We start from the raw sequence: 24,437 nt of genomic DNA on the forward strand, positions 1-24,437 counted from the left end.
GACCTCTGACGGGTTGGAGGGTCGCAGGTCAGAAACTCGGCAACTGCCGCTTCACTGTAACAGAGAGAGACCCGCGTCTGCCCCGTCTGTGAGTGACAGAGACCAGGATATGTCTGACTGTGTGTGTGTGCTGGGTGTGTCCTGACTGTGTGTGTGTGTGTGTGCTGGATGTGTCCTGACTGTGTGTGTGTGCTGGGTGTGTCCTGACTGTGTGTGTGTGTGTGTGCTGGATGTGTCCTGACTGTGTGTGTGTGCTGGGTGTGTCCTGACTGTGTGTGTGTGTGTGTGCTGGGTGTGTCCTGACTGTGTGTGTGTGCTGGGTGTGTCCTGACTGTGTGTGTGTGCTGGGTATGTCCTGACTGTGTGTGTGTGCTGGGTGTGTCCTGACTGTGTGTGTGTGTGCTGGGTATGTCCTGACTGTGTGTTGTGTGTGTGCTGGGTGTGTCCTGACTGTGTGTGTGTGCTGGGTGTGTCCTGACTGTGTGTGTGTGCTGGGTATGTCCTGACTGTGTGTGTGTGCTGGGTGTGTCCTGACTGTGTGTGTGTGTGCTGGGTATGTCCTGACTGTGTGTGTGTGTGTGTGCTGGGTGTGTCCTGACTGTGTGTGTGTGCTGGGTGTGTCCTGACTGTGTGTGTGTGCTGGGTATGTCCTGACTGTGTGTGTGTGTGTGTGCTGGGTGTGTCCTGACTGTGTGTGTGTGCTGGGTGTGTCCTGACTGTGTGTGTGTGCTGGGTATGTCCTGACTGGTGTGTGTGTGCTGGGTGTGTCCTGACTGTGTGTGTGTGTGCTGGGTGTGTCCTGACTGTGTGTGTGTGCTGGGTGTGTCCTGACTGTGTGTGTGTGTGTGCTGGGTATGTCCTGACTGTGTGTGTGTGTGTGTGCTGGGTGTGTCCTGACTGTGTGTGTGTGCTGGGTATGTCCTGACTGTGTGTGTGTGCTGGGTATGTCATGACTATGTGTGTGTGCGCTGGGTATGTCCTGACTGTGTGTGTGTGCGCTGGGTGTGTCCTGACTGTGTGTGTGTGTGCTGGGTGTGTCCTGACTGTGTGTGTGTGTGCTGGGTGTGTCCTGACTGTGTGTGTGTGTGCTGGGTGTGTCCTGACTGTGTGTGTGTGCTGGGTGTGTCCTGACTGTGTGTGTGTGTGTGTGCTGGGTGTGTCCTGACTGTGTGTGTGTGTGTGTGCTGGGTATGTCATGACTGTGTGTGTGCGCTGGGTATGTCATGACTGTGTGTGTGTGCTGGGTATGTCATGACTGTGTGTGTGTGTGTGTGCTGGGTGTGTCCTGACTGTGTGTGTGTGCTGGGTGTGTCCTGACTGTGTGTGTGTGCTGGGTATGTCCTGACTGTGTGTGTGTGCTGGGTGTGTCCTGACTGTGTGTGTGTGCTGGGTGTGTCCTGACTGTGTGTGTGTGTGTGCTGGGTATGTCCTGACTGTGTGTGTGTGCTGAGTGTGTCCTGACTGTGTGTGTGTGTGTGTGCTGGGTGTGTCCTGACTGTGTGTGTGTGCTGGGTGTGTCCTGACTGTGTGTGTGTGCTGGGTGTGTCCTGACTGTGTGTGTGTGCTGGGTATGTCCTGACTGTGTGTGTGTGCTGGTGTGTCCTGACTGTGTGTGTGTGCTGGGTATGTCCTGACTGTGTGTGTGTGTGTGTGCTGGGTGTGTCCTGACTGTGTGTGTGTGTGTGTGCTGGGTGTGTCCTGACTGTGTGTGTGTGCTGGGTGTGTCCTGACTGTGTGTGTGTGTGCTGGGTGTGTCCTGACTGTGTGTGTGTGTGTGTGCTGGGTGTGTCCTGACTGTGTGTGTGTGCTGGGTATGTCCTGACTGTGTGTGTGTGCTGGGTGTGTCCTGACTGTGTGTGTGTGCTGGGTATGTCCTGACTGTGTGTGTGTGTGTGTGCTGGGTGTGTCCTGACTGTGTGTGTGTGCTGGGTGTGTCCTGACTGTGTGTGTGTGCTGGGTGTGTCCTGACTGTGTGTGTGTGTGCTGGGTGTGTCCTGACTGTGTGTGTGTGTGCTGGGTGTGTCCTGACTGTGTGTGTGTGTGTGTGCTGGGTATGTCATGACTGTGTGTGTGTGCTGGGTATGTCCTGACTGTGTGTGTGCGCTGGGTATGTCATGACTGTGTGTGTGTGTGTGTGCTGGGTGTGTCCTGACTCTTTGTCCAGATAGTTCATGACTATTTGCCTTTGGTGTCTTCAGATTACCCTGGACTCTCTCTGTGGGCGACTCCTGTTGTTTATTAAATTTAAGAGATGTCTTAAGAGACAAATTCATGAGGCTTTTACGATATCCACGTTTTTGGGGGCAAATTTGCCACAATCTTCCTAGAACAGGACCTTCAGGTAAAAAAAAAGAAGAATTTTGTTTAATTGATGAACTAACTGACTTCTGGCACAGTGCCAACAGCAATGTTTCCAGACAGGAGGCCATTCATCCCTTCAATTGGATGTTAAATTTATGGACAGGACTTGGAAGAGCAGGCCAGTCACCGGGGGCAGGGATTCTTCCCACTTAGCTCCTTTTAACACTGCAAGCCAAAGTTCTCATGGGTAATGGTGGTCTTAGCTGGACAAGAAGTTTGCCAGAAAGTTCTCTCAATGGCAAGTTATGCAATCTGAGCTGGTTAAGCTCCAGGAGTACCCCAAAACCACCCACTGGGGACCCCAAGTGTTATTTTTCGTCAACCTGTGCTTACTACTCTTCGGAATTAGGCAAGATGGGTGTGTCATTCCATGAAGAGGGTGTGCATTTTGTTTCAGAGACAGGGAAATTTCTATGTGTAGATGTGGTTAGATTGATAAATTGATCATTTATCAATGGACCTTGATGTGTGCAAATTTGTTCACAAGTTTGCTTACAAAAACACTGTAAAATAATTATTTGTACATGCGATATAGCATCTATAATGTGAATGCATCTCAAAGCAACAATAACAGGTAGTTATTGTCATATGTAGTGACCGTGGTTTTGTAGGCAAACAAGGCAACCAACTTCGCGTAGTCGTGTTCCATAGACAGCATGAAGTAACATTGTGAGAAGCACCCTTTTCAAATAATGGCCTGCGATCTTTAATATTCACCTGAACAGGCAGACCTCAGTTTAATGTCTCACCCGAAGGGATAGGACAGGACATCCGACAGTGCAGTTCTCTCCCAGTACTGCATTAGTTTGAGCCTATTCATTGAGCTGGAAATATCATCATGCAGTTTAACCCCACAACTTCAGACTCAGGAGCAAGTGTGTTTCCAACTATATCAGATAGGTGGGATCTTGGTTTCATGTCTCATTCGAAGAATGGTTTCTTGAACAGTACTCACTGCCCCAGTACTGCACTCGAGAATCAACCTCGACTGTGACAACATTTGACATTACCTATGAAGAGCTTTGAGATGTTTTGATGTTGTATTTGCTATATTAAGTCTATATTATTATTATTTAGCTACCCATCAAACTTCCCAATAGATTCTTTCCTTCCTCATCTATCTCATTACTTAATAACCCTCAATGCTTCTCATTTCCTGGAACTTTAGTTGTCTCACTTAAGGTTGGTCAACACCTTAATTCTACCCCCTCCCTCCTCAGTTGTGCGTGATCTCCAGCTTTAGATTCCATCCTCCTTTATCCCCAAATTGACATTTGCCTATTTTAACATGCATGTATCTCACAAAGGAAAAATAGGTGTTTTCCCTATCAGGTTCCAGGCTTACATTGTTGTCTCATTGAAATAAATGTTTTGCACAAGAGGGGAACATTTAACGTTTCTCTTCCATTATGTTGCAGTATTTGGGAGATGGTTTACAAGTGGATGGAGAAGGCCATGCTCCAGCACAGCAGAAAATCTAAAAGAAAATGATCCTGATACATCAGTGTTAAAGCATCTCATTTCAAAAATAAAATCAACAGGTCCCATCTCAACAGCAGAATATATGAGAGAGGTTTTAACTAATCCTGCTACGGTATGTAACAACAGTGAAAATTGGGTTTAAGTTTAAATCAAGTTTGAATTTAAAATGATTACTTGAAGAAAGTTCCATTTTCCTGCTAGTAAATTTAATTTTATAATTTACATTTATAAAATGCCTTTCACATCAGGAGGAATTCAAAGTGCTTCAATCAGCTCACTGGGAGTGTGAACTGGGGGGTGGGGGAATGACCAAAAGAGTGGTGAAAAAGCAGGTCTGAAGGAGGTTTTTGCAGGTGAGGAAAGAGGGAGTAAGCCAGAGGGACTCCAGGATGGAGCTCCAGAGGTTGGGGGAGTACGGCTGAAAACTCATCCACCGATGGGGCAGATCGGGTGAGGGACATGAAGCAGTCTAATGTTTGCTGAGTGGAGGGAGTGGCCATGATAGTAGGTTTGGTTTTGATACTCTTAAGCATGGTGATGGCTTTCTGCTTGTGTCAGACACATGGCTGACCCAAAACTTATATGAATTTGGCAGCTAATTTACACATAGCAATATCACACAAATATCAATGAAGTGAAAATTGATACAGTCATTTTAAACATCTGAAAACATTATAATAATAATAATCCTTGCATTTGATATAGCGCTTTTCACGTCGGGAGGACGTCCCAAAGCGCTTCACAGAACACACTGTAAAGTGAATTGACTGTATATTTGTGGGCGAACACGGCAGCCAATTGTGCACAGCAATGTCCCACAAACAGTCGTAGATTGAAAATGACTAATTTATTATTGTTTTTGGTTTTGGAGGGATTATTAAGCGTGTGGAGTAAGGAAACTTGCCCAAGGTTTTGCCCTGCCTGGAATTGAACTCAGGTCTCTCACTTGCAAAGCGAGTGCTCTAACCACTGAGCTACAGGACTCCACGTCCTGTAACTTATGTAACTTAACAAACTCCTTTTTTCAAAGGTATAACGCAGCTAATTTGTGTGATCTCTTGCAGGGTTACTATTGCCACAATGATGTACTAGGAGCACAAGGAGATTTTATTACATCACCTGAGATCAGTCAAATCTTCGGAGAGGTAAAATATTTTTTTTACCTGGTTTAAGAAAATTGATCATGGTTTTGTTAGAACCTGCAAACTAACCTGTCTCCTCCCACTCACATTTGATTCATGGGTATGTTAGAACCATACACATTTATTGCACATGTAAAGGCTATTCAGCCAACTGTGTGAGTGATAGCTCTTTTAAAGAGCAACTCATTCAGTTCTATTTACATTGGAAATGGACTCATTAGCTCACCAATCTGAAAATAATTTCTCCCTATTGATTCTTATCTAAACTTCACGTCATTTTAAAGATCAATATCAAGTCTCAGTCTTCTCTGTTCCAGTGAAAATAGGAGATTTCCTCCGATCTTTGCTCATAGGTCAAGCCACTCATCCTCAGTATCATTTTAGTAAATACATGTGGTGTATATATTGTAAGTAGCTAATCCGTATAGATCAGAAAATGTTGTATATGGACATAGGAAATCGGGAATAGGAGGAGGCCATTCACCAGTTGAATATATTCCATCAGTTTATTAATTAGATCTTGGCAAATCTTTCAATCCCAAACCCTCACCATTTTGCCATACCCCTTCATTACTTCATACCCGGGATCCGTTACTGTAAAGCGCTCTGAGACACCGTCCGGCGTGGAGGGCACTATATAAATCCAAGCTGTTGTTGTTGTTCATGACTACTACCCAAGTCTATCCTTTTTCTCTGCCAAAGTAATCCATAACTTCACAACTCCTTCCTGACCTTAGTACTATCTGTCTTGGCTCCAATTTTAAAGCTATCCCCCTTTGTAATGGAACCTTTTACCAAAGGGAAGAGTTGTCCATTATCTAACCTGTGAATTTCTTTCATTATTTTAAATGCCTCAGTGAAATTAGCCTTAACCTTCTTTGTTCTAAGGGAATATAACACCAGTCTACCCAGCCTCTTCTTATAGCTAAGCGCTTCATCTCAGGTAATAATCTAGTGAACTGTTGATTGACACTCCAAGGTTAGTACTGTATATCCATCTGAAGATTGGATGCCCAACTGAACACAGTACCACACATGAGGCCTGACCTGCTCTATATAAATGGAAAATTAGCTTCTCACTTTTAGATTCCAGACTTCTTATAAAAAAGACCAGCATCCGACAGGTTCAGTCCACAGTTTTAGCACACTTTGTGCTACGTTATCTGATATTAGGCAAAGCAATAATAGGGATGCTACATTGGGTTCAGCATATGATGGGTAAGGAAGAAGAAAATCAACCACCTCTACTCAACTATGCTTGTGTGGATGAAGAGTGAGTGCAGATTTGGGCTTAGCTGCACTGATATCCTATTGCTGAAGAACCGGACAATGCTCAATGCAGAATGAGTACAACAGATGTCTGACTCCAATAAAAGACAAAGAGAGTTAAATCACTTGAGAGGAGAGAAGCTTGGTGCAAAATACTGTTAATGGTCTACCTGTGTTGCACCAATCTTTCAATTGGTGAATACTTAGGTTTCAAATGCTGTTATTAAATTTATAACCCAGTAAATGAAACTTTTTTTATTATTTCTTCCTAAGTTACTAGGAGTGTGGTGCATCAGTGAGTGGATAGCTGCTGGGAAACCGAAGACATTTCAACTGGTTGAACTTGGGCCTGGCAGAGGTACTTTAACAAGTGATGTGATAAAGGTAAGTTAACCATCATTTGTAAGTCACCGCTTAAACACATGCATTTTCTAATCAATATTTTCTGTCCTCTTGTAACTGCTATAGATAAGAACTGCTCAAGAGGTTTAATATATGGAACATCATAAGTAACCTCAATAAAAAATTTAAACCAGAATCTATCAAATGCCAGCTCTCACATAATAGTCTAGATGTTTTGTGTATTTCATAATGAATTTATGAAAGCATCTCTATGATCGAATCCAGCTGGCCCATAGAAGTTCTTGCAACTTCTGGCCATATAAGAGTGAAATCAAGAAGCATTTTTTTACTCAAAAGGTGGTAGAAATCTGGAATTCTCTCCCCAAAAAGGCAGTGGATGCTGGATCCATCCACACCTTCAAAAGTGAGGTTGATAGATTTTTGGTAGGTCAGGGTATTAAGGGGTATGGGGAGAAAGCGGGACATTGGGATTGAAAGGATTAGTTGCAGTACAGATCAGCCAAACATTAGAATACATTAGAATAATCAGCACAGAAACAGGCCATTTGGCCCAAACGGTCTATGCCGGTGTTTATGCTCCATATGAGCCTCCTCCTGCCCTTCCTCAACTAAGCCTTGAAGCATAACCTTCTACTCCTTTCTCCCTAGTACCTATCTAGCTTTCCCTTAAATACATCTATGCTGTAAAGGTTGAACGGCCTACTCTTCCTATTCCCATATTCCTAACTCATCCAAAAGTCTTCAATATTATCACTTCTAGGTTTTCTTGGGTCACAGTAGTATAAGAACTATTTTAATATACTGTTATCTGCACAAAGAAAGAGGAGGGGAGTGCAATAAATATTCTGTTTTCAATAACATTCTTTGGAAAATGTGAACTATATAATAATAATAATCCTTGCATTTGATATAGCGCTTTTCACGTCGGGAGGACGTCCCAAAGCGCTTCACAGAACACAGTGTAAAGTGAATTGACTGTATATTTGTGGACGAACGCGGCAGCCAATTGCGCACAGCAATGTCCCACAAACAGTCATAGATTGAAAATGACCTATTTATTATTGGTTTTGGTTTTGGAGGGATTATTATTAGGCGTATGGAGTAAGGAAACTTGCCCAAGGTTTCGCCCTGCCTGGAATTTTTAGATTCAAGAATAGAAATAGAATTTAGATTTTTATGGCACCATATCACATTGAAACATCTCAAAGCACTTCACAAGTGGTTACTGTCAATTAAAAGGAAGTATTTTTGTAGGCAAATAGCTGTTTAGCGATTTGTAGCCACGAAAACCTGCAAACAGCCATGAAGTAAATGCCCAATGAATCTGAAGGATTATTATCCATGGCACTGAAAGAAACTCTCTTCTCTTTTTGAATAGTGTAATTGAGTTTTTACTGTCCAACCTGATCAACCAGGCCTTGAATTAATTTTTCATCAGAGGACACATCTTTAGCAATGCAGTGCTCCTTCAACACTCACTGAAATGTCAGCCTATATTATAAGGTCAAGTCCCCAATGTGGGGCTAGGAATTGTCAAATAAGGGAGATTAAAGGAAACATGCACATAATTGGAAATTGATGAAAAATATGCTAACCAGTTTGATACTTCTATTCTAGATATATTAAGACTAATGTGTATGTGAGGAAATCTGAATATGGATATGGTGTAAGAGGATACAGAAAAGTGTGATCTGGATTTGGAAGACAATGCAAATCTTACCTGTGTTTACATAATAAACCTGATCTTCCATTTCTAAAAACCCAACCCCATTGAATTTTAGATGGTTTTGCAAATAACATTGACAGAGCAGTTTGGATTATGGTGACAGTCTTTAGTATGCAAATGTGTTGCTTTGCATTTTGCTTTGTACAAAAAAAATTACTTTCTATAGAAAAGTATTCATTTGAAGAACATTAATTTGCATTATATGCTTTTCTTTGATTTATGTTCAGGTATTCAGCCAACTCAGTTCTGTACTGAGTAAATCTGAGATTTCTGTTCATTTGGTTGAAGTGAGCCCAAAGATGAGTGAAGTTCAAGCACAGCTTTTGACTGAAGGAGAGTTGCATTTATCACACAACCCAAGCGATATAGTTTATAAAAGAGGTAGTACCAAAACAGGTCTTCCAATCTTCTGGTACAGGGATCTGCAAGATGTACCTAAAGGTGAGACTATTCATACACAATGTTTCAGTAAATAATGTCATTTTAATCCAACACATTCCAGTTCTGCTTATTGCCTGCCTATATTTATGCTGCCCTTCAATTTCAAAGGTCTGGATTATTTTTCCCCATCAATACATATATTTTTTAATGAGAATATAAATAAATGAAAAACCAAAAGAAAAGCAACAAAAAACATCCATTCCTTTATTGTTTCCATGAATTTCCCTGCTTTTTTTGATCCTATCCCCTGAAAGATGGTGAGTGATGATAGGGATACAGGTGATAGATGACAGTTAATTTGTTTTCCTCACTGACCTTCCTAGCTTGACCCCATAAGCTCCAATTTTTCCTTTTTGAATTCTGCTCATCGCACCACTGCATGTCTTTCATCCTACCCTCTATCACTTTGCCAGACTCTGGAACTCCCTCCCTTAATCTCTTCATCTCACCCTCTCTCTATCTGTCTTCAAAAGCTGCATTAAAAACTTACCAACCACTGCCCCCCATGTTACTTTAATTAAAAAAAAGATTGCAAGAATAATTTCCTGTAAAGGGCATCTCAAATATTATAAAGTAGAATTATAGAAACAGTTGGAACTGCAAAACATGCCTTAATCCTCGGTAGTCCCTGAAATAATTGAATGATTGCAGCTGTGAGATTTTGTCTTGTTGCAGATATGTTACTGCAATCATCAAAGGTCTAATGATGTTTCTTTAAAATTAGGTTTTAGAGCTTATAGGTTATGCGGTTTAGTGCTTGGCCAGTATTTCTGTATGGGGTAGTCTTGTTTAGAAAATGACAATCAAAGTTTACACAAAAGCTTTGTGAATAATTGTTCAGTGTAGCCATACAATAATAATTCTTGCGTTTGATAGAACCATAGAATATTACAACGCAGAAGGAGGCTATTTGGCCCATCATGCCTGTGAAATAGCTTCCCAATCAGCCCCATTCCCCTGCTCTTCCCCATAAAATATTGATATAGCACCTATAACATAGAAAAACTCTCAGAGCACTGATTACCTTCAAGTGCAATGACTATATTTTGTAGACAAAATTGCGGTAGCAATTTGCGCAAAGCAATGAAGCAAATGACCAATTTGTCTGGAAGGTTCTTGACCTGGACACCCTTCTCCCTTCTCTTTTTGAGGTGTCTTGCAAACTAAGACTTACAAACCATAAAGTTAAAGATTTGAATCCTGGTCTGTGAAGGGACAACCTTGGGGACACTATCGTTGGCTGCAGCAGCCTTAGGTTAGGGGGAAGTGAACCCTGCTCGAAAGCGAGGCTGTGGGTGAGGACCGCATTATGTTTGAATACCCTGCCAGTACTCACTAATGATGAATTGTCACAGTTGGCGTAGTGGCTTTTAGCCACTATGCCCTGAAGCTCTGAAACACTCTCCCTCAATCCCGCCACCTTGCCCCCTCTCTCCCCTTTTTCAAGTCCCGCCTGAAAACTTTGCTTTTCGACCATGCTTTCAGTCACCTCCCCCACCCCCATTGGCTCAGAGTCAGGCTCACCCACTGTTAAGTGCTCCAAGATGCTACCCTATGTGGAGGGCGCTATATACATGACAAGTTGTTGTTGTTGAGGTAATAGAAGACACCTGTAAAATGGTGCTCCAGGAAAAGTAATTGAGTCATTGCCTTCAACAGAAAACAATGGCAAAAATTACACTCGGACGAGTTAATTATGTGCAAACAATGATTAAGTTTCAATCCCAAGAATTATTATATTGGAGATGGCTCTCTTTCAAAATGTAGAATGTTGCCAAAACATTTTTTTTTGCAAATTATTCGCGATAGATGGAGATGTGCAGACAATGTATTGGTTTTGGAAATTTTTATATTGGTACAACTTGTAGAAAGACAATGGTCAAGATGCAAACTTTTGAAAGAAGCGTTTTTGAAAAAAAAGTATCAACTTACCAGCTTCTATCAATCCTCTATTTTTGTAGGTTTCAGCTTTTATCTTGCACATGAGTTTTTTGATGCCCTTCCAATCCACAAGTTTCAGGTAAAACCACCAGTCCCTGTACTGTATTGTTAATTAGCACAGATTCTGTGTTAATGTTTGTGATGTCCTTTCAACTTCCTTTTAAACATTAGTTCACATAACTTCCAATTTGTCTCCTTCAGCCAGCTGTGGAATATACATTTTAGTTCTATTAACCAGAGCATGGAGGCTGGATTTCTTGGGGTGGCAGAGTATATACAGTGCTATTCTTGTACGGGGATAAATTAAAAGAATGTAGTTTACTTACTCCTGAATCAGTTGTGTGTAATTAGATTTTTGTTACATTTAGTGTCCTTTATTTCTAATCAAATGTAAGGGATATCTGTACTGTAAACTGTATTCATGGAAAGAATAAGTTGAAATGTTGCAAGGTCTTTTGTAGTATCTGCTTCACAACATCAGACTGATATATATTGAGTAAACCAGCACATTCATGGTGAAGCACATTCATCCTCATCCTTGTCTTCAAATCCCACCACTCCCCTACCTCTCTGACCTCCTTTCTCCTTACAACAGTGCCGTTGCCTTAGCTCCACCGGGTCTGGCTTCCTCCTTGTCCCCCGAATTCTCCGCTCCACCATCGGCGGCCGTGCCTTCAACCACTATGCCCCGAGGCTCTGGAACTCCCTTCCTCACTCCCTTCGCCTCGCCCCCTCCCTTCCTATTTTCAGGTCTCGGCTGAAGACCTTTCGTTTCGACCGCGTCTTTGGTCACCTGCTTCCCCCTCCCCCTGGCTCAGCCCCGGGATCCATCACTGCGACGCGCTCTGAGATGCCATCCGGCGTGGAGGGCGCTATATAAATCCAAGCTGTTGTTGTTATTGTTGAAGGTAGAGAGGTGTTCTCCAGTTTAAAATTTTAGTTGTCCCAAAGGGGGATATTGCTTTCAAAATGAGTTGCATTGTGCTCAAAAGAGACCCCATGCCTTCCTTTTTCACATTTTTGTCACTTGAAATGTTACCTCTAAGTAAGATGGTCATGTAGAACAACTAAAGGATTTAGCCAAATTTCTCACTGATGAACAGTTTATATCTTGTAGCCAAGGTGGTACAGCAGGGATAGTTTAATAATGGCTGTGGAAACATGGATGTGTGCTGGCCATTTCCCAATGTCTGACCCCACCAGCCTCAATCAAAGCAAGGTTTTCTGTTGGAGGCACAAATTGTGATCCAAATCGTATCTTATTTACCAACTTTGTAATAAGTTACAAAGTGGAATTTTTAGAAGTTTGGCATCCTATATTTAGGGAATGGTGCACGATAGGAAAAATAAGATTTTTTTTTCCCGGATAAAACCAAAGGCCATGTAAAATCCTTGCATTTGATCTACTCGCCTGCACTAAACTCTATATTCCCATCACACCAGTTCTAGTCAGGCTCCACTGGCTCCCTATATGGCCAAATGGATCAATTTCAAGATCCTCACACTCGATTTCAAATCCCTTCATGCCCTGGCACCTCCCTACCTCTCCGACCTGCTTGCCTCCCAAACCACTACCTGCTACCTCTGCTCAACGGGCTACAGCCTTCTGCATGTCCCTTGTTTCCTCCTTTCCACCGTCGGTGGCCGCACTTTCAGCCACTTTTTCCCTGAAACTCTGGAACACTCTTCCTCGATCCCTCCGTCTTGTCCTCTCCTTCCCCCATCTTCAGGTCACGCCTGAAGACCTTCCTCTTCGACCATGCCTCAGGTCACCTCCCCCCAACTTGGGGTCGTACTCCGACACTGTCAAGTGCTCTGGGACGATAGTCTATGTGAGGGGCGCTATATAAATGTCTGTAAAATATATATATATGTACACATCAGGAGGGTGTCTCAAAGCACTTCACAATGTTTACCATAAAATGTAGTATATTTTGTAGGCGAACGGGAAAGCCAATTTGTGAACAGCTGTGAAGTGAATGATCATTTTTATTTGGGGGGCTGTTGTCCACTAGCAAAAACTTTTCTCTTTTCAAACAGAGCTAAGGGATATTTAACACCACCCGGACAGACAGATGGGACCTGGGTAAAATAGGAAGAGATGCATAATTAACATAGCACATTTACCTCTTGTTTGGATGGATATTTTATCGTAAAGCAATTACTTTTTGAAGCACTTGCAGCCCAATGGGGCAAAAAGTTTCTAGACAAATAACACTAGAAATCAATAGAAACAGTTCTAAGGTATAATAAAATGACAACTATGATTTTTAAACTATGGATATTGAGATTTTGTTTGTACAAAGTAATTGGTTTATTTACAGAGGACCCAGAAGGGATGGCGTGAGTTGCTGATTGATGTTGAACCTAAGGTACCAAACAAGTTGCGGTTTGTTCTAGCACCTTCTGCCACACTGGCTTCAAAAACGTTGATTCAGGTAAAGTAGGTGGAAAAAATTATTGAACCATTATATGTACCATGTGTTTGTTTTCTTTAAGAAAATTAAGTGTCCTTTTGATTGTTCTTTAAAGATTGTTCCTTTATAAAATGAGCTTTGTATTTCATCACATGGAATAGATGTGTGAAGTAACGTGGCGGGGAGTGTAGAAAGGACATTGAAGGAAGAGAGCGGAAATCAAGCTGTGCTATTGTGGGTCATTTACCAGCAGATTGTAGCTCAGTGGTTAGAGCACTCACCTTGCCAAACGAGACACCTCGGTTCAATTCCAGTCAGGGCGAAATTTTGGGCAAATTTCCTTACTCCACACACCTAATAATAATCCCTCCAAAACAAAAAAACAATAATAAATTGGTCATTTTCAATCAACGACTGTTTGTGGGACACTGCTGTGCGCAATTGGCTTCCGCGTTTCACCCACAAATATACAGTCAATTCACTTTACAGCATATTCTGTGAAGCGCTTTGAGACGTCTATATCAAATGCAAGGAGTATTATTATCATAGACATGATAGCGCCATTGGAAGAGATGTGGGAACAGACTACCAAGCCCTCTTAGTTCAGAATGAATGTAGTGTTTGAAAGGGAAAAATCTATTTGGAGAAGAAATTAATTGAGGGTTATAATAGATAGTGGAATAGGATTTTTGATTACTTTAGGATGGTAGACTGAAATAGTGTTTTCCGCTCCAATATATTCCAATGTAAATTATGTGTGAGGGAAGAGGAAGGGAAGAGTTATAGGTAAGGATTCAATTCTTTGAGACCTTATCATGTGCCAAATGTGCCATATGTTAATGCAAGTTGTTGTGACTGTTTATCAATAGAATTTGCAATTTGTTTGAAGAATGTGTAGATGTGAAAGCTTTGAGAGCTACAGTGGTACATTTGCACTGTAAAACAAAAAGCTTTTTCAACGAACACTGGAATATGAGCTGTTTTAAAAAAAATACATTGTGTATTTCTTTCATGTTATAAAATCTAATCTTTTGAAATTTATAGAAATTACATAAAAATGGTTCTGTCAAATCTCTACAACACTTTAGGGGACAGTGGCAAGCTACAACAACAACAAGTTACATTTGTTTAGCGCTTTTCACATCGGGAGGACGATCATCAAAAAATAATAATAATCCTTGCTTTTGATATAGCACTTTTCACGTCTTCTAGGCGTCTCAAAGCGCTTCACAGAATATGCTGTAAGGTGAATTGACTGTATATTTGTGGGTGAAACACGGCAGCCAATTGCGCACAGCAGTAACCCACAAACAGTCGTGGATTGAAAATGACCAATTTTTTTTGTTTTGGAGGGATTATTATTAGGCGTATGGAAACTTTGCCCAAGGTTTCGCCCTGCCTGGAATTGACTCCAGGCGTCTCACTTGCAAGGCGAGTGCTCTAAATGTTGTTCATCCTTCTCAATTTTTTTTAAAAAAAATTCCAATATAGAAGTTTAGGGTAGGAATTTATCAAAGCGTCAGCCAGAGCAAAGAAGAACATAACAGTGGTTTGATAATAGAATCTTATGCACTTTAGGAGCTGAACAAACATTTTCCACATTTGTTCCATGATTCTGTATGAAAAATAATCCTTCTTAACCCGCAGAGAGATGAAGAAAGGGACCACGTAGAGATTTGTGCTGAGGCTGGGGTTATCATCCAAAGACTGGCCAGCCGAATCACTGAAGATGGGGGAGCAGCGCTGATAGCTGATTATGGACACAATGGAACAAAGACAGACACCTTCCGAGTACGTTTAACAAAGTGTGATTGTAAGAAGCCATTAGCATTCATAGGTATCCCACCACTTCTGACTATTTCCAGGGTTCAGTATTGTATAAAAAGGCATGTGAAACTTTAGATGTCTGGAATATATCACCTGTTATAATAATAATAATAATCCTTGCATTTGATATAGCACTTTTCACATCGGGAGGACGTCCCAAAGCGCTTCACAGAACATACTGTAAGGTGAATTGACTGTATATTTGTGGGCGAACACGGCAGCCAATTGCGTACAGCAGTATCCCACAAACAGTCGTGGATTGAAAATGACCAATTTTTTTTTTGTTTTGGAGGGATTATTATTAGGCGTATGGAAACTTTGTCCAAGGTTTCGCCCTGCCTGGAATTGAATCCAGGTGTCTCACTTGCAAGGCAAGTGCTCTAACCACTGAGCTACAGGCCTCCACGTTCAACCTCGTGTGCTATTATGTTTCATATTCTAATATGATTTGCTTTATATGTTTTCTGTTTTTGTTATCAATATAATAGTGCTTTTTAATTGTTTTTTGGAAGGAGGGCAGAATATACTGGAGTGGAAAACACTACTTCAGTCCACCTGGCCCTCTATCCTAAAGTAAACAAAAATCCTATTCCACTATCTATTATACCCCTTATTTCATTTACTTTCCAAATAGATATCTCCCTTTTGAACACCGCATTAATAAATAATATAATCAATTAATAACATTATTGTTCTGCATTAAACCATGATCCACGACTGTTTGTGGGACACTGCTGTGCGCAATTGGCTGTCGCATTTCGCCCACAAATATAGTCAATTCACTTTACAGTATATTCTGTGAAGTGCTTTGACACGTCTAGAAGACGTGAAAAGTGCTATATCAAATGCAAGGATTATTATTATTAATATTATCCAAACAGTGCAGTACATAGACCTGATGTAGATGTTGTAAATGCCATAGTAATAAGCCGACATCTCTGAGTGAGCCTCAGTGCATTCAGTTTATATTTTTTCAATTGTTCTATATGCCAGCTTCCCTTGGGTAAATCATGGCAAAATTATTAATATTTTTGCTGTTGTATCTTCGTCATCAGAAATCTTCTAAAGCAAGATTTGAACAAGGAATTTTAAACATATAATATTGTACCTACCTATATATGCCAAGTCAAATCATTGGTTAATTAACTTAATTATCCTCTTTAAAAAAAGCTTTTCCTATTTTCCCCTCCCTCTCTCCAGTAAGCATTTTCCCCGTTTCTCCCTGAAGATTCTGACTTGTGTTTGAGCACTGTTCTATCAGGAGAGGAAACTGGGAAGAAAATGTAGGAGAGAAAAATGTTCCACTTGAAACTGACCTGTTAATTGACCTTGGCATGGTATTGTGCATATCACCCTTCGGTATCTTGCTCAAGTGGCCAGTTGTTTTGGTCAGTTGGATGTCTGCCACATGCAGAAACCCATCACCATGCTTGAGTATCCAAACCAAACTGAGAATTCCATACATCCACCGACACATGGAAATTCACTTGTATTGGGATGGTGTTCTGTTATGAATTCGGATAGTAAACGTTAGCAGAGTGTATAACTGTGGGTGATATCACAACTAATGTAGCTTCTCTTGTCCGGCATTCTCACATGAGGATTTTTCATTGGGAATCATTTAGTAACAATCAGGCTAAGTTTTCCCCTCCTAAGTCCATGCATGTCTGGTGCAATTTCATGTTAAATAGTGGCCTTATTGATTGTGACCAATTATTTGATTTGGTTAATTAGCACATCCTTAATCATTAATAGATCATCATAAAATTGTAGAGCTTCAGTATAAATAACTGAAATACTGCAGCAGAATTTTAATTTAAAAAATAAGTCAAATGGATATTTCAAGTGAAGGATAAATAGCAATTCAGCCTCCTTTGTACATGCAGACTGTTGAACTGTTGATCCCCTTTTAATAGCAGAATGTTTCATAAACACAGTGAACCCCCAGGCTAGTTGTAAACAATCTTTTCAACAGTCATTCAACAGCTATTTCACTCATAAACATTTTCCAAACAGGCTTTTTTTAAAAAAGAAACATGACCTACTTTTGATGCCAAGGACTGTCTCAGTTCAAACTGAGAAGACAGTAATTTCATTTCAGTCTCTAAAGGAGTTAATCCTTAGAACCAGAGAAAAGAACACTGGTAAAATAAGTATTTCAATGCAAGGCATTATTATTATTTTAGTACCAAACAAGATGATCTTTTGAATATGGTAAAAATTAAATCATGAATAGCAATAACTAATCTTCCCAAGTTTTATTTTAATATACATTAAGAATCATTGTGTGGCTTTAAAAGGTCTGTTGACATTTGGCCTTTTGGAATTGTCTGTCTTAATTTTCATAATATGACTGACATGAATTGGAAATCCTAATGTCAAGAGACCTCTTGGAAGTTATGTGTTGGCCTTTGTATATATGCTGTGGACATCAACATGATGTGATATGACGTAAGTTGTTTTCTACACAATTTCTTGTACACTGATGCTGATTCAATGCCACATTGCGTTTGAAAAATATTTGGAATGGAGCTTTCTAGGTGAAGTTTGCAGCCATAAACTAGTTAACTGTTGTAACATAAACATAAAAATAAATTGTTGTTTAGACTGCTTACATTAAGGACCGCGCCTCAGAGAGTGTTATTGATGTTTGAATGCTGCTGTATTTCTGGATGTTTGAGAAAAAACTTGCAAAATGTTTTGTAATGCCGCCACACCTCAGGGGCTGATAGTATCACCATCAATGGATGCACACTCCACCTTACTAAGCCAGTCCAGAACCTTGGCATCTTGTTTGACCGTCAACTATCCTTTCTACCCCACATCCGTCCCATGACCTGCTCTGCCTTCCCCCAACTCCGCAAGATCGCCCGGCTCCACCGCTGTCCCACACCGCAGGCCACCGAAACACTCAGACATGCATTCATAACATCGAGTTGACTACACAAACTCTCTGCCTGTTGGCCTCCCCAACTTCTCCCTCCATAGGCTGCAGATCATCCAGAACTTTGCAGCCCGTGTCCTCTCCCGTACCAAGCTCTGTGACCCTATCACTCCCATCCTCACCCGACTCTCCTGGCTTCCCATCACACAGATCCTGGTCCTCATCTTCAAAGCCCTCCATGACCTTACTCCACCCTACCTCTGTGACCTCCTAACCCCCTACCATCCTGCCTACTCCCTCCGTTCAGCGGGCTCCGGCCAGCCTCGCTCACCCCACCGTTGGCAGGTGGGTCTTCTGCCGTTATTCTTACCTATAGGGCCAGCTGTGGGTTGTTGCGTAGGAGTGGGGGAAGGGGGTCCTTCTTGTGATAAAGTGCTTGGCCTCTTGTTAATGCCCACAGAGGAATGAGTGAGATGTGTAGGTCATATAGGGGAATTGTGGGTACAGAACATGCTGAATATTTTTGTGATGCAGGGTGTTTGGAGTTATTCTGAGAGCAACACTTAGGCAAAGTAAAGGTTTTAATTTGAAAAAAAAGTTATTAGTAGGAGGGATAAACAGAATGAGTCATCTTCTGTGTCCTCGTTGCACTTTTTGGAGGTGTCATCAAAAGGGGCATTTTAGAGGCATAGGAGAAGACTCTGATAGGGAATTGTATATTGTGTGAGCAAACAATATGAAGTTTAGAAACACAATTTAAAAATAGAGACAATAAATTTTTTTTAATGATTTAGTTTCTGAAATGGACATTGATAATGTGTCACTCACAATTTTAAAAGATTAATGAGATGGTATATTCACTGTTATTCAATGCCACCATGTCTGAGCTGAATTTGTGTTGCTATTTTTGATTAGGGATAATTTATATATTTACCTGCGTCAACCATAAGCCATTTTTTAACTGGCCATCTTTTCAGCAAATAGTAATTTAGACACTGATTAGCAAAGCCCAACTTGTACTCTAGACTTGGTTACAACTGAACACTAACTGCTTTACAGTTTGCTTATTAAAGAGGAGCATGCATGTTCTGAAGTTGGTAGCATTATTCAACAAACTTTAATATTCATGGTAACTTCTAACCTTTTACTTCATGTAGAGTTTCCGTGGCCATAAGCTCCACGATGTCCTGACGGCACCGGGAACCGCAGACTTGACGGCAGATGTTGATTTCAGTTATTTTAAAAGAATGGTGGAGAGCAAGGTGGCCTCTTTGGGACCAATTGCACAGCAGCAATTTCTGAAGAACATGGGTATTGATGTGAGACTTCAGGTAGGATATTTACAGCTGTTGTGTACTGTTGCCTAATATGCAGTTACATTTGTAATTATTTTGATGGTATTTATGTCTGAAAATCCTGTCTCCCCATTTGCTGGGCATTTGCAGTACAGCTCATGTTACATTTTCAAGTATAGTTTGTAGTAGTTGTATGCTTTTCTTACTAAATTGTTTTCTTTATCCTCATCAATCTAATGCTAGATTTAGTTTGTGGACTACTTTAATAAAAAATCTTTATACTTTGCTTTACATGATAAATACTATCATTTTTGAAAAGTGCAGCATAAATCTGGTTGAACAGTTGGATCACATTGGAAATCCATTTTCACGATCACCATGAGGTTTCAGAAGTGCTTTTATTCACACTGCAAATTTCATAGAATTGTAAAATCAGTTCTCCTAGATCATTTCCAAATGTGAAGGAATCTATATAAACATAATTTGTTGTTGAGGCATGTGGAGTGGACATGATGAACCTAGTTAGACGATGCCTTTCATGTAGCTTGAAGCATTTTAAAGGTTCTAATTCCATAATTATTTTCAGATTTACTTATCTTAATGAACATAATTCTGGGCTTTGAGATTTGTGGGATTAGCGAAAATAATTTGCCTTTTATCAGAGAATGAGTGGGATCAGATTTTGGTACAAAATGCTGCCATAGCAAATCTTTTGCTAATGTATCTTTTAGCCGGTACCGTTAGAAAACTGTCACTGCAACATTGCAACTGCTGTGCGCAGTTGGCTGCTGCGTTTTGCTCACAAATATACAGTCAATTCACTTTACGGTATATTTTGTGAAGCACTTTGAGACGTCTAGAAGATGTGAAAAGCGTTATATCAAATGCAAGGATTATTTATTCTGGCAAGCCTTTGTTCCATTTTTCTCATATTTTCTGCCCTTGTGAAACCAGTCTAATATTAGGAGACAGTCTTATTTGATATAGGTGATGGAACTCAATGTTAGTTAGTTCAATCAGTAACCTAAGGGTGAATAACTTTTCTAAGATAGGTCAGTTGGATAATCAGAGACTGTGTCAAACCATTTTATCATAAAATACAATTAAAACCCCCAGTCATATGTCAGAGAATGGAAAAACACTCGTACCCTGGCGTGCTTACAGTTCCAGAACCATCTCCCTCATCAGGTTTTGTGAAATGTGTTAAATGAGAGAGGCATAGAAGGCTACCAGAGTGAGATGAAAAAAATGTTGTGCTAAACTAATTCCAGCATTCCTGGCTTCAATTTGTCAGTCAACAACAATAGGAAGTTTTTTTTGTAGTTAATTCATAAATCTTTTCAATTTAGTACTTTTACTTGGATTATCTCACTTATATGCCCTGTAGACTGAGGTATTACAATTGTTTTCAAACTGTGCCACTCCCAGCTGTTACATTTCTGTAGATTAAGAATAGAACATATAAGACCTTGGACCTCAACATTGTTATAGGAATTGAACTAAGCAAGATTTAAAACGATTTTTAAATTTAGTTCACGGTGCTCTATTGTAAGCAGTAATAAGGAGTCATGTAATACAATGTGGATTAGAAAAGATGTGAATAAGAATTTTAAATACACACAAATCCTGGTTGATAAATTGTTGCATAAACTGTAAAAGGAAAATGTAACAGACTGTTGATGGATAAAAGCTCCAATTGCAGCTTATCAGCACTACACAACTCCCTCAGGCTCTGGAACCATTACCAGGGCTCTACTGGATTTTTAATAAAGACTGTCGTTTACCATTGGATCATCTTATGGACAGAATAATAAAAGATGAAGATGCAGCTTTTATATCTGTTAAAATTCAAACTTACACTCTCTGTTTGACAATTTTTTTTCTACTTTCCCATTGGGTTTAGGACATCCTCCCGACGTGAAAGGCGCTCTATAAATGTAATTTTGTTGTTGTTGGGTTCCTCAGCATCATTCATGGCAAGAGGGCCTAACATAAGCTGCTTCTTGGCCCTTGGCAAGGCAGTTCCTAACAGCTGTTTTCTGTAGCTTAGTGGTTAGAGCACTCGCCTCGCAAGCAAGAGGACCTAGGTTTGATTCCCAGGCAGGGTGAAACGTTGGGCAAGTTTCCTTGCTCCCCATGCCTCTGTTTACTTTCCAGTAAGTAGGAACCCAGTTATGAGTCAATTGGCGGATCACTTTTCTGGAGGTAGTAATCCCTTCAAAAACATTTTTTTTTAAATAATAATTTGGTCATTGATCCATGACTGTTTGTGGGACACTGCTGTGCTCAATTGGCTGCTGCATTTCACTCGCAAAATATCCAGTGAATTCCATTCACAGTATAAAAAACAGAAGTTGCTGGGAACACTCAGCAGGTGAGACAGCATCTATGGAGAAAGGAAAGTGAGTTAACCTTTCGGGTCTTCGACCCTTCATCAGAACTCAACAGTACAGCATATTTTACAGTATATCCTGTGAAGTGCTTTGAGACATCTTGAAGACGTTATAAGGTGCTATATCAAATGCAAGGATTATTATTACTTTCTGATCCGAATGCACAAGAGCTGCCTATCTATATCTGACTCAACAACAGCAAATTGCATTTATATAGCGTCCCAAAGGTTTGTACCATTGCCAATGAGCCAGGCTGGCTGGTTTGCAGGGGGCTTCCTAGGAGATGTATTTTATTTTTTGACGCAGACTGCTGTCCCGATCCAGAAAACATCTAATGGCTCAAAGAATCTGCTTGGTGGACTTTTTCTTTAATCAAGTAGTGCCCTTGAGTACTGTAGACCCAACTGCCTCAGAAACTGGACTACTGGGACCGCCAGAGGGCTGACCCATTGCCAAACACGTTACCTCCAGAGACCCTGCATACCTCCTCCCAAGGATGTTTTATCCACTACAAACCTGAAATGGCTCTCAAAAGTGGCATAAGTGGGTTTCCTGCTATTCCTTTTAGGTGTAGGTTGAAAGATGGTACAGAAAATCATACAGAACTGGTCACTTTTGCATAGTTCTATTGCTGATAGAAAATAGACATTCTGTGCAGTAGCTAATGTTTAAGGGTTCTGTGAATGAATACAAAGTTATTTCTACTTTGCAACAGTAATCAACAGCTATATCCAACAGTCATAGTTAAGGTGGATAACATCTATGTGTAGATTTTGTGTTGTCTCAAGGAATTTGATTTAATTAAATCCACAAGATTGTCAACAACCACTTTTTTTCCTTTCTGCTACCTCAGGTACTCCTGAGAAACTCAAATAATCCAATTACACAAAAGCAACTGCTGGATGGATATGACATGATTATGAACCCTGAAAGAATGGGAGAACGGTTCCAGTTTTTTGCTCTATTGCCTCACTCGAGACTCTTAACTTCAGTACGAGGCAAGAGGACAGAGAGACCTGTGCCAACAGCACCACCTGTGGCAGGGTTCAGCGAACTGCAATTCTGAGAAGGCAGTTTTGGAACTAAATTCACTTCATTGCCTATATACTCATTGGAGTGAAACAAACCTGCAAGTTTGAGGTGAAGTGGGTGATAACTATTGTGATCAAGTTTAGGATTCTTCACATTTGTCGTGAAGTAAGTGCATGTGCCCGATCAGAACACAAAATTGCTAATAGTTTTTTTGAATATGTGCACCTCTTACATTTCCACTTTGTTTTTTTCTTTTTTCCTCATCTCTCTGCCTCAAAATATTTCTCTTTTCTCCTTTGCGAGGCTTTTCACCCAAAGGTCAATGATGTTTCCTCTCTCTTTTGACATTAAAAACTATTGTGGAATAAAAAACATAGACCACACAAATAATGAACAGTAATCAGTACAGGTTTTATTACGAGCTTTATTACAAGCTTACCGGTAAGGGGAAGCACCCAATCAGGTTCCCAAGTCACCCGAGATGGTACTTCCAAAGAATGTATAAAAACAAATTCTTTTTCTTAACAGATTATGTGGCATTTTACAACCAATGATTATTTCTTACCATGACCCGTGACAATTCTGCAGCATTTTCACATCCAATCATAGCAATTGAAAGTTTTCCTTTGTCTGCTATAATTTCACATACTCATATCAGAGTCATGTGATCTTACCTGACCCTGAAGAGTGGTACCATCTGGTTTTAACAATCATCTCTTCTAGTCTGGAAAAGGGTTGGAATGTCTAAGTCTTTGTGTACAGACATTGAGTAAGACCACTGTATAAGGCTATGTGGCAACACTGTGCACGTGCTTCAGTTATCTATCACGTGAACCAACCATGCACGTTGTCAGGGTCGTATAACCTCTGTAGGCTGATGGTACTTTTAATGTCACCTTCCACAAAAGCCAGACTTCTCAGTGCAGTGTTTTCCTTGTATAGCACTTTGCTCCTCTATTTTTACCACCATCTTTCAATCCAAAGGAAGCAAATAACTTTAACCCATTGGTAATCATTTGAACAAATAAAAGCATAGCTTTTAAAGCTAAGTCAGAATGGACAGATATGACATATTAAATTACATACACACAATATTTTGAACAAGATCTTTCTCCCACAACACATTAGATGCAATTTGAAGCTCGCCTTCACAGTTGCAACAATGTACTTTGTTTCACCATTTGCTAAGAGAAGCAAGCACCTCCTCATGTCCAGTTTCCACTTTATCAATCTACTTGGGTTCATTGAGTGAGATTGCCCAATGTCATGTAGGCTCCGGCCTGTTCCACGTCCCCCGACCCACGCCTTTGGGGGGAGAGCCTTCAGCCACTCTGCCCCTAACTTCTGGAATTCCATCCCCCAATCACTCCGCCTCGCCCACTCTTTAGCCTCCTTCAAGTCCCGCCTCAAAACCCTCCTCTTTGACCATGTCACCCCCCTTCCCCTCCCCTCCCTTCTTCCCCCCACTACCCCAGCTCGGGTCTGAAATACTGTACACTGTCCAGTGCCTTGGGATGTCCTCCCAACGTGAATGGCGCTATACAAATGTAATAACAACAACTTGGATTTATATAGAGCCCTCCACGCCGGACGGCGTCTCAGAGCGCTTCACAGTAATGGATCCTGGGGCCGAACCGAGGGGAGGGAAGGTGATCAAAGATGCGGTCGAAAAGAAAGGTCTTCAGCCGAGACCTGAAAATAGGAAGAGAGGGGGCAAAACAAAGGGAGTGAGGAAGGGAGTTCCAGAGCCTCGGGGCATAGTGGCTGAAGGCACAGCCGCAGAGGGTGGAGCGGAGGACTCAGGGGACAAGGAAGAGACCAGAACCGGTGGAACGAAGGCAACGGGCACCGTTGTGAGCAGAGA

At 41.0% G+C, this 24,437-nt stretch overlaps 1 protein-coding gene across 3 annotated transcripts; it reads left to right on the top strand.

The window, feature by feature from the left end:
- The first annotated feature begins 4 nt into the window (after positions 1-4).
- On the top strand, positions 5-23,890 carry ndufaf7 (NADH:ubiquinone oxidoreductase complex assembly factor 7). Of its 3 annotated transcripts, none has more exons than XM_007898463.2 (11): positions 5-88; positions 2,199-2,341; positions 3,780-3,955; positions 4,908-4,988; positions 6,528-6,638; positions 8,571-8,784; positions 10,746-10,804; positions 13,050-13,163; positions 14,790-14,933; positions 19,011-19,184; positions 22,395-23,890. In XM_007898463.2, the coding sequence occupies exons 2-11, from the start codon at positions 2,272-2,274 to the stop codon at positions 22,605-22,607; spliced, it is 1,356 nt and encodes a 451-aa protein (XP_007896654.2). In that variant the 5' UTR covers positions 5-88; positions 2,199-2,271; the 3' UTR covers positions 22,608-23,890. The 3 variants fall into 3 exon arrangements, with proteins under 3 accessions (XP_007896654.2, XP_007896656.2, XP_007896657.2); XM_007898465.2 differs by having other exon boundaries at positions 13-27; XM_007898466.2 differs by lacking the exon at positions 5-88 and adding an exon at positions 122-134.
- Positions 23,891-24,437: the final 547 nt, after the last annotated feature.

Source organism: Callorhinchus milii, unplaced genomic scaffold (genome assembly GCF_018977255.1).
Source record: "Callorhinchus milii isolate IMCB2004 unplaced genomic scaffold, IMCB_Cmil_1.0 Scaffold3, whole genome shotgun sequence".
NCBI classification, from domain to species: domain Eukaryota; kingdom Metazoa; phylum Chordata; class Chondrichthyes; order Chimaeriformes; family Callorhinchidae; genus Callorhinchus; species Callorhinchus milii.

Excerpts from the sequence above, each read along its gene's own strand:
- ndufaf7 (XM_007898463.2), top strand. The coding sequence starts at position 2,272 with ATGAGGCTTTTACGATATCCACGTTTTTGGGGGCAAATTTGCCACAAT. Across the intron at positions 14,934-19,010 it reads CAAAGACAGACACCTTCCGA|AGTTTCCGTGGCCATAAGCT; the intron begins GTACGTTTAACA and ends TACTTCATGTAG. Across the intron at positions 19,185-22,394 it reads GTATTGATGTGAGACTTCAG|GTACTCCTGAGAAACTCAAA; the intron begins GTAGGATATTTA and ends CTGCTACCTCAG.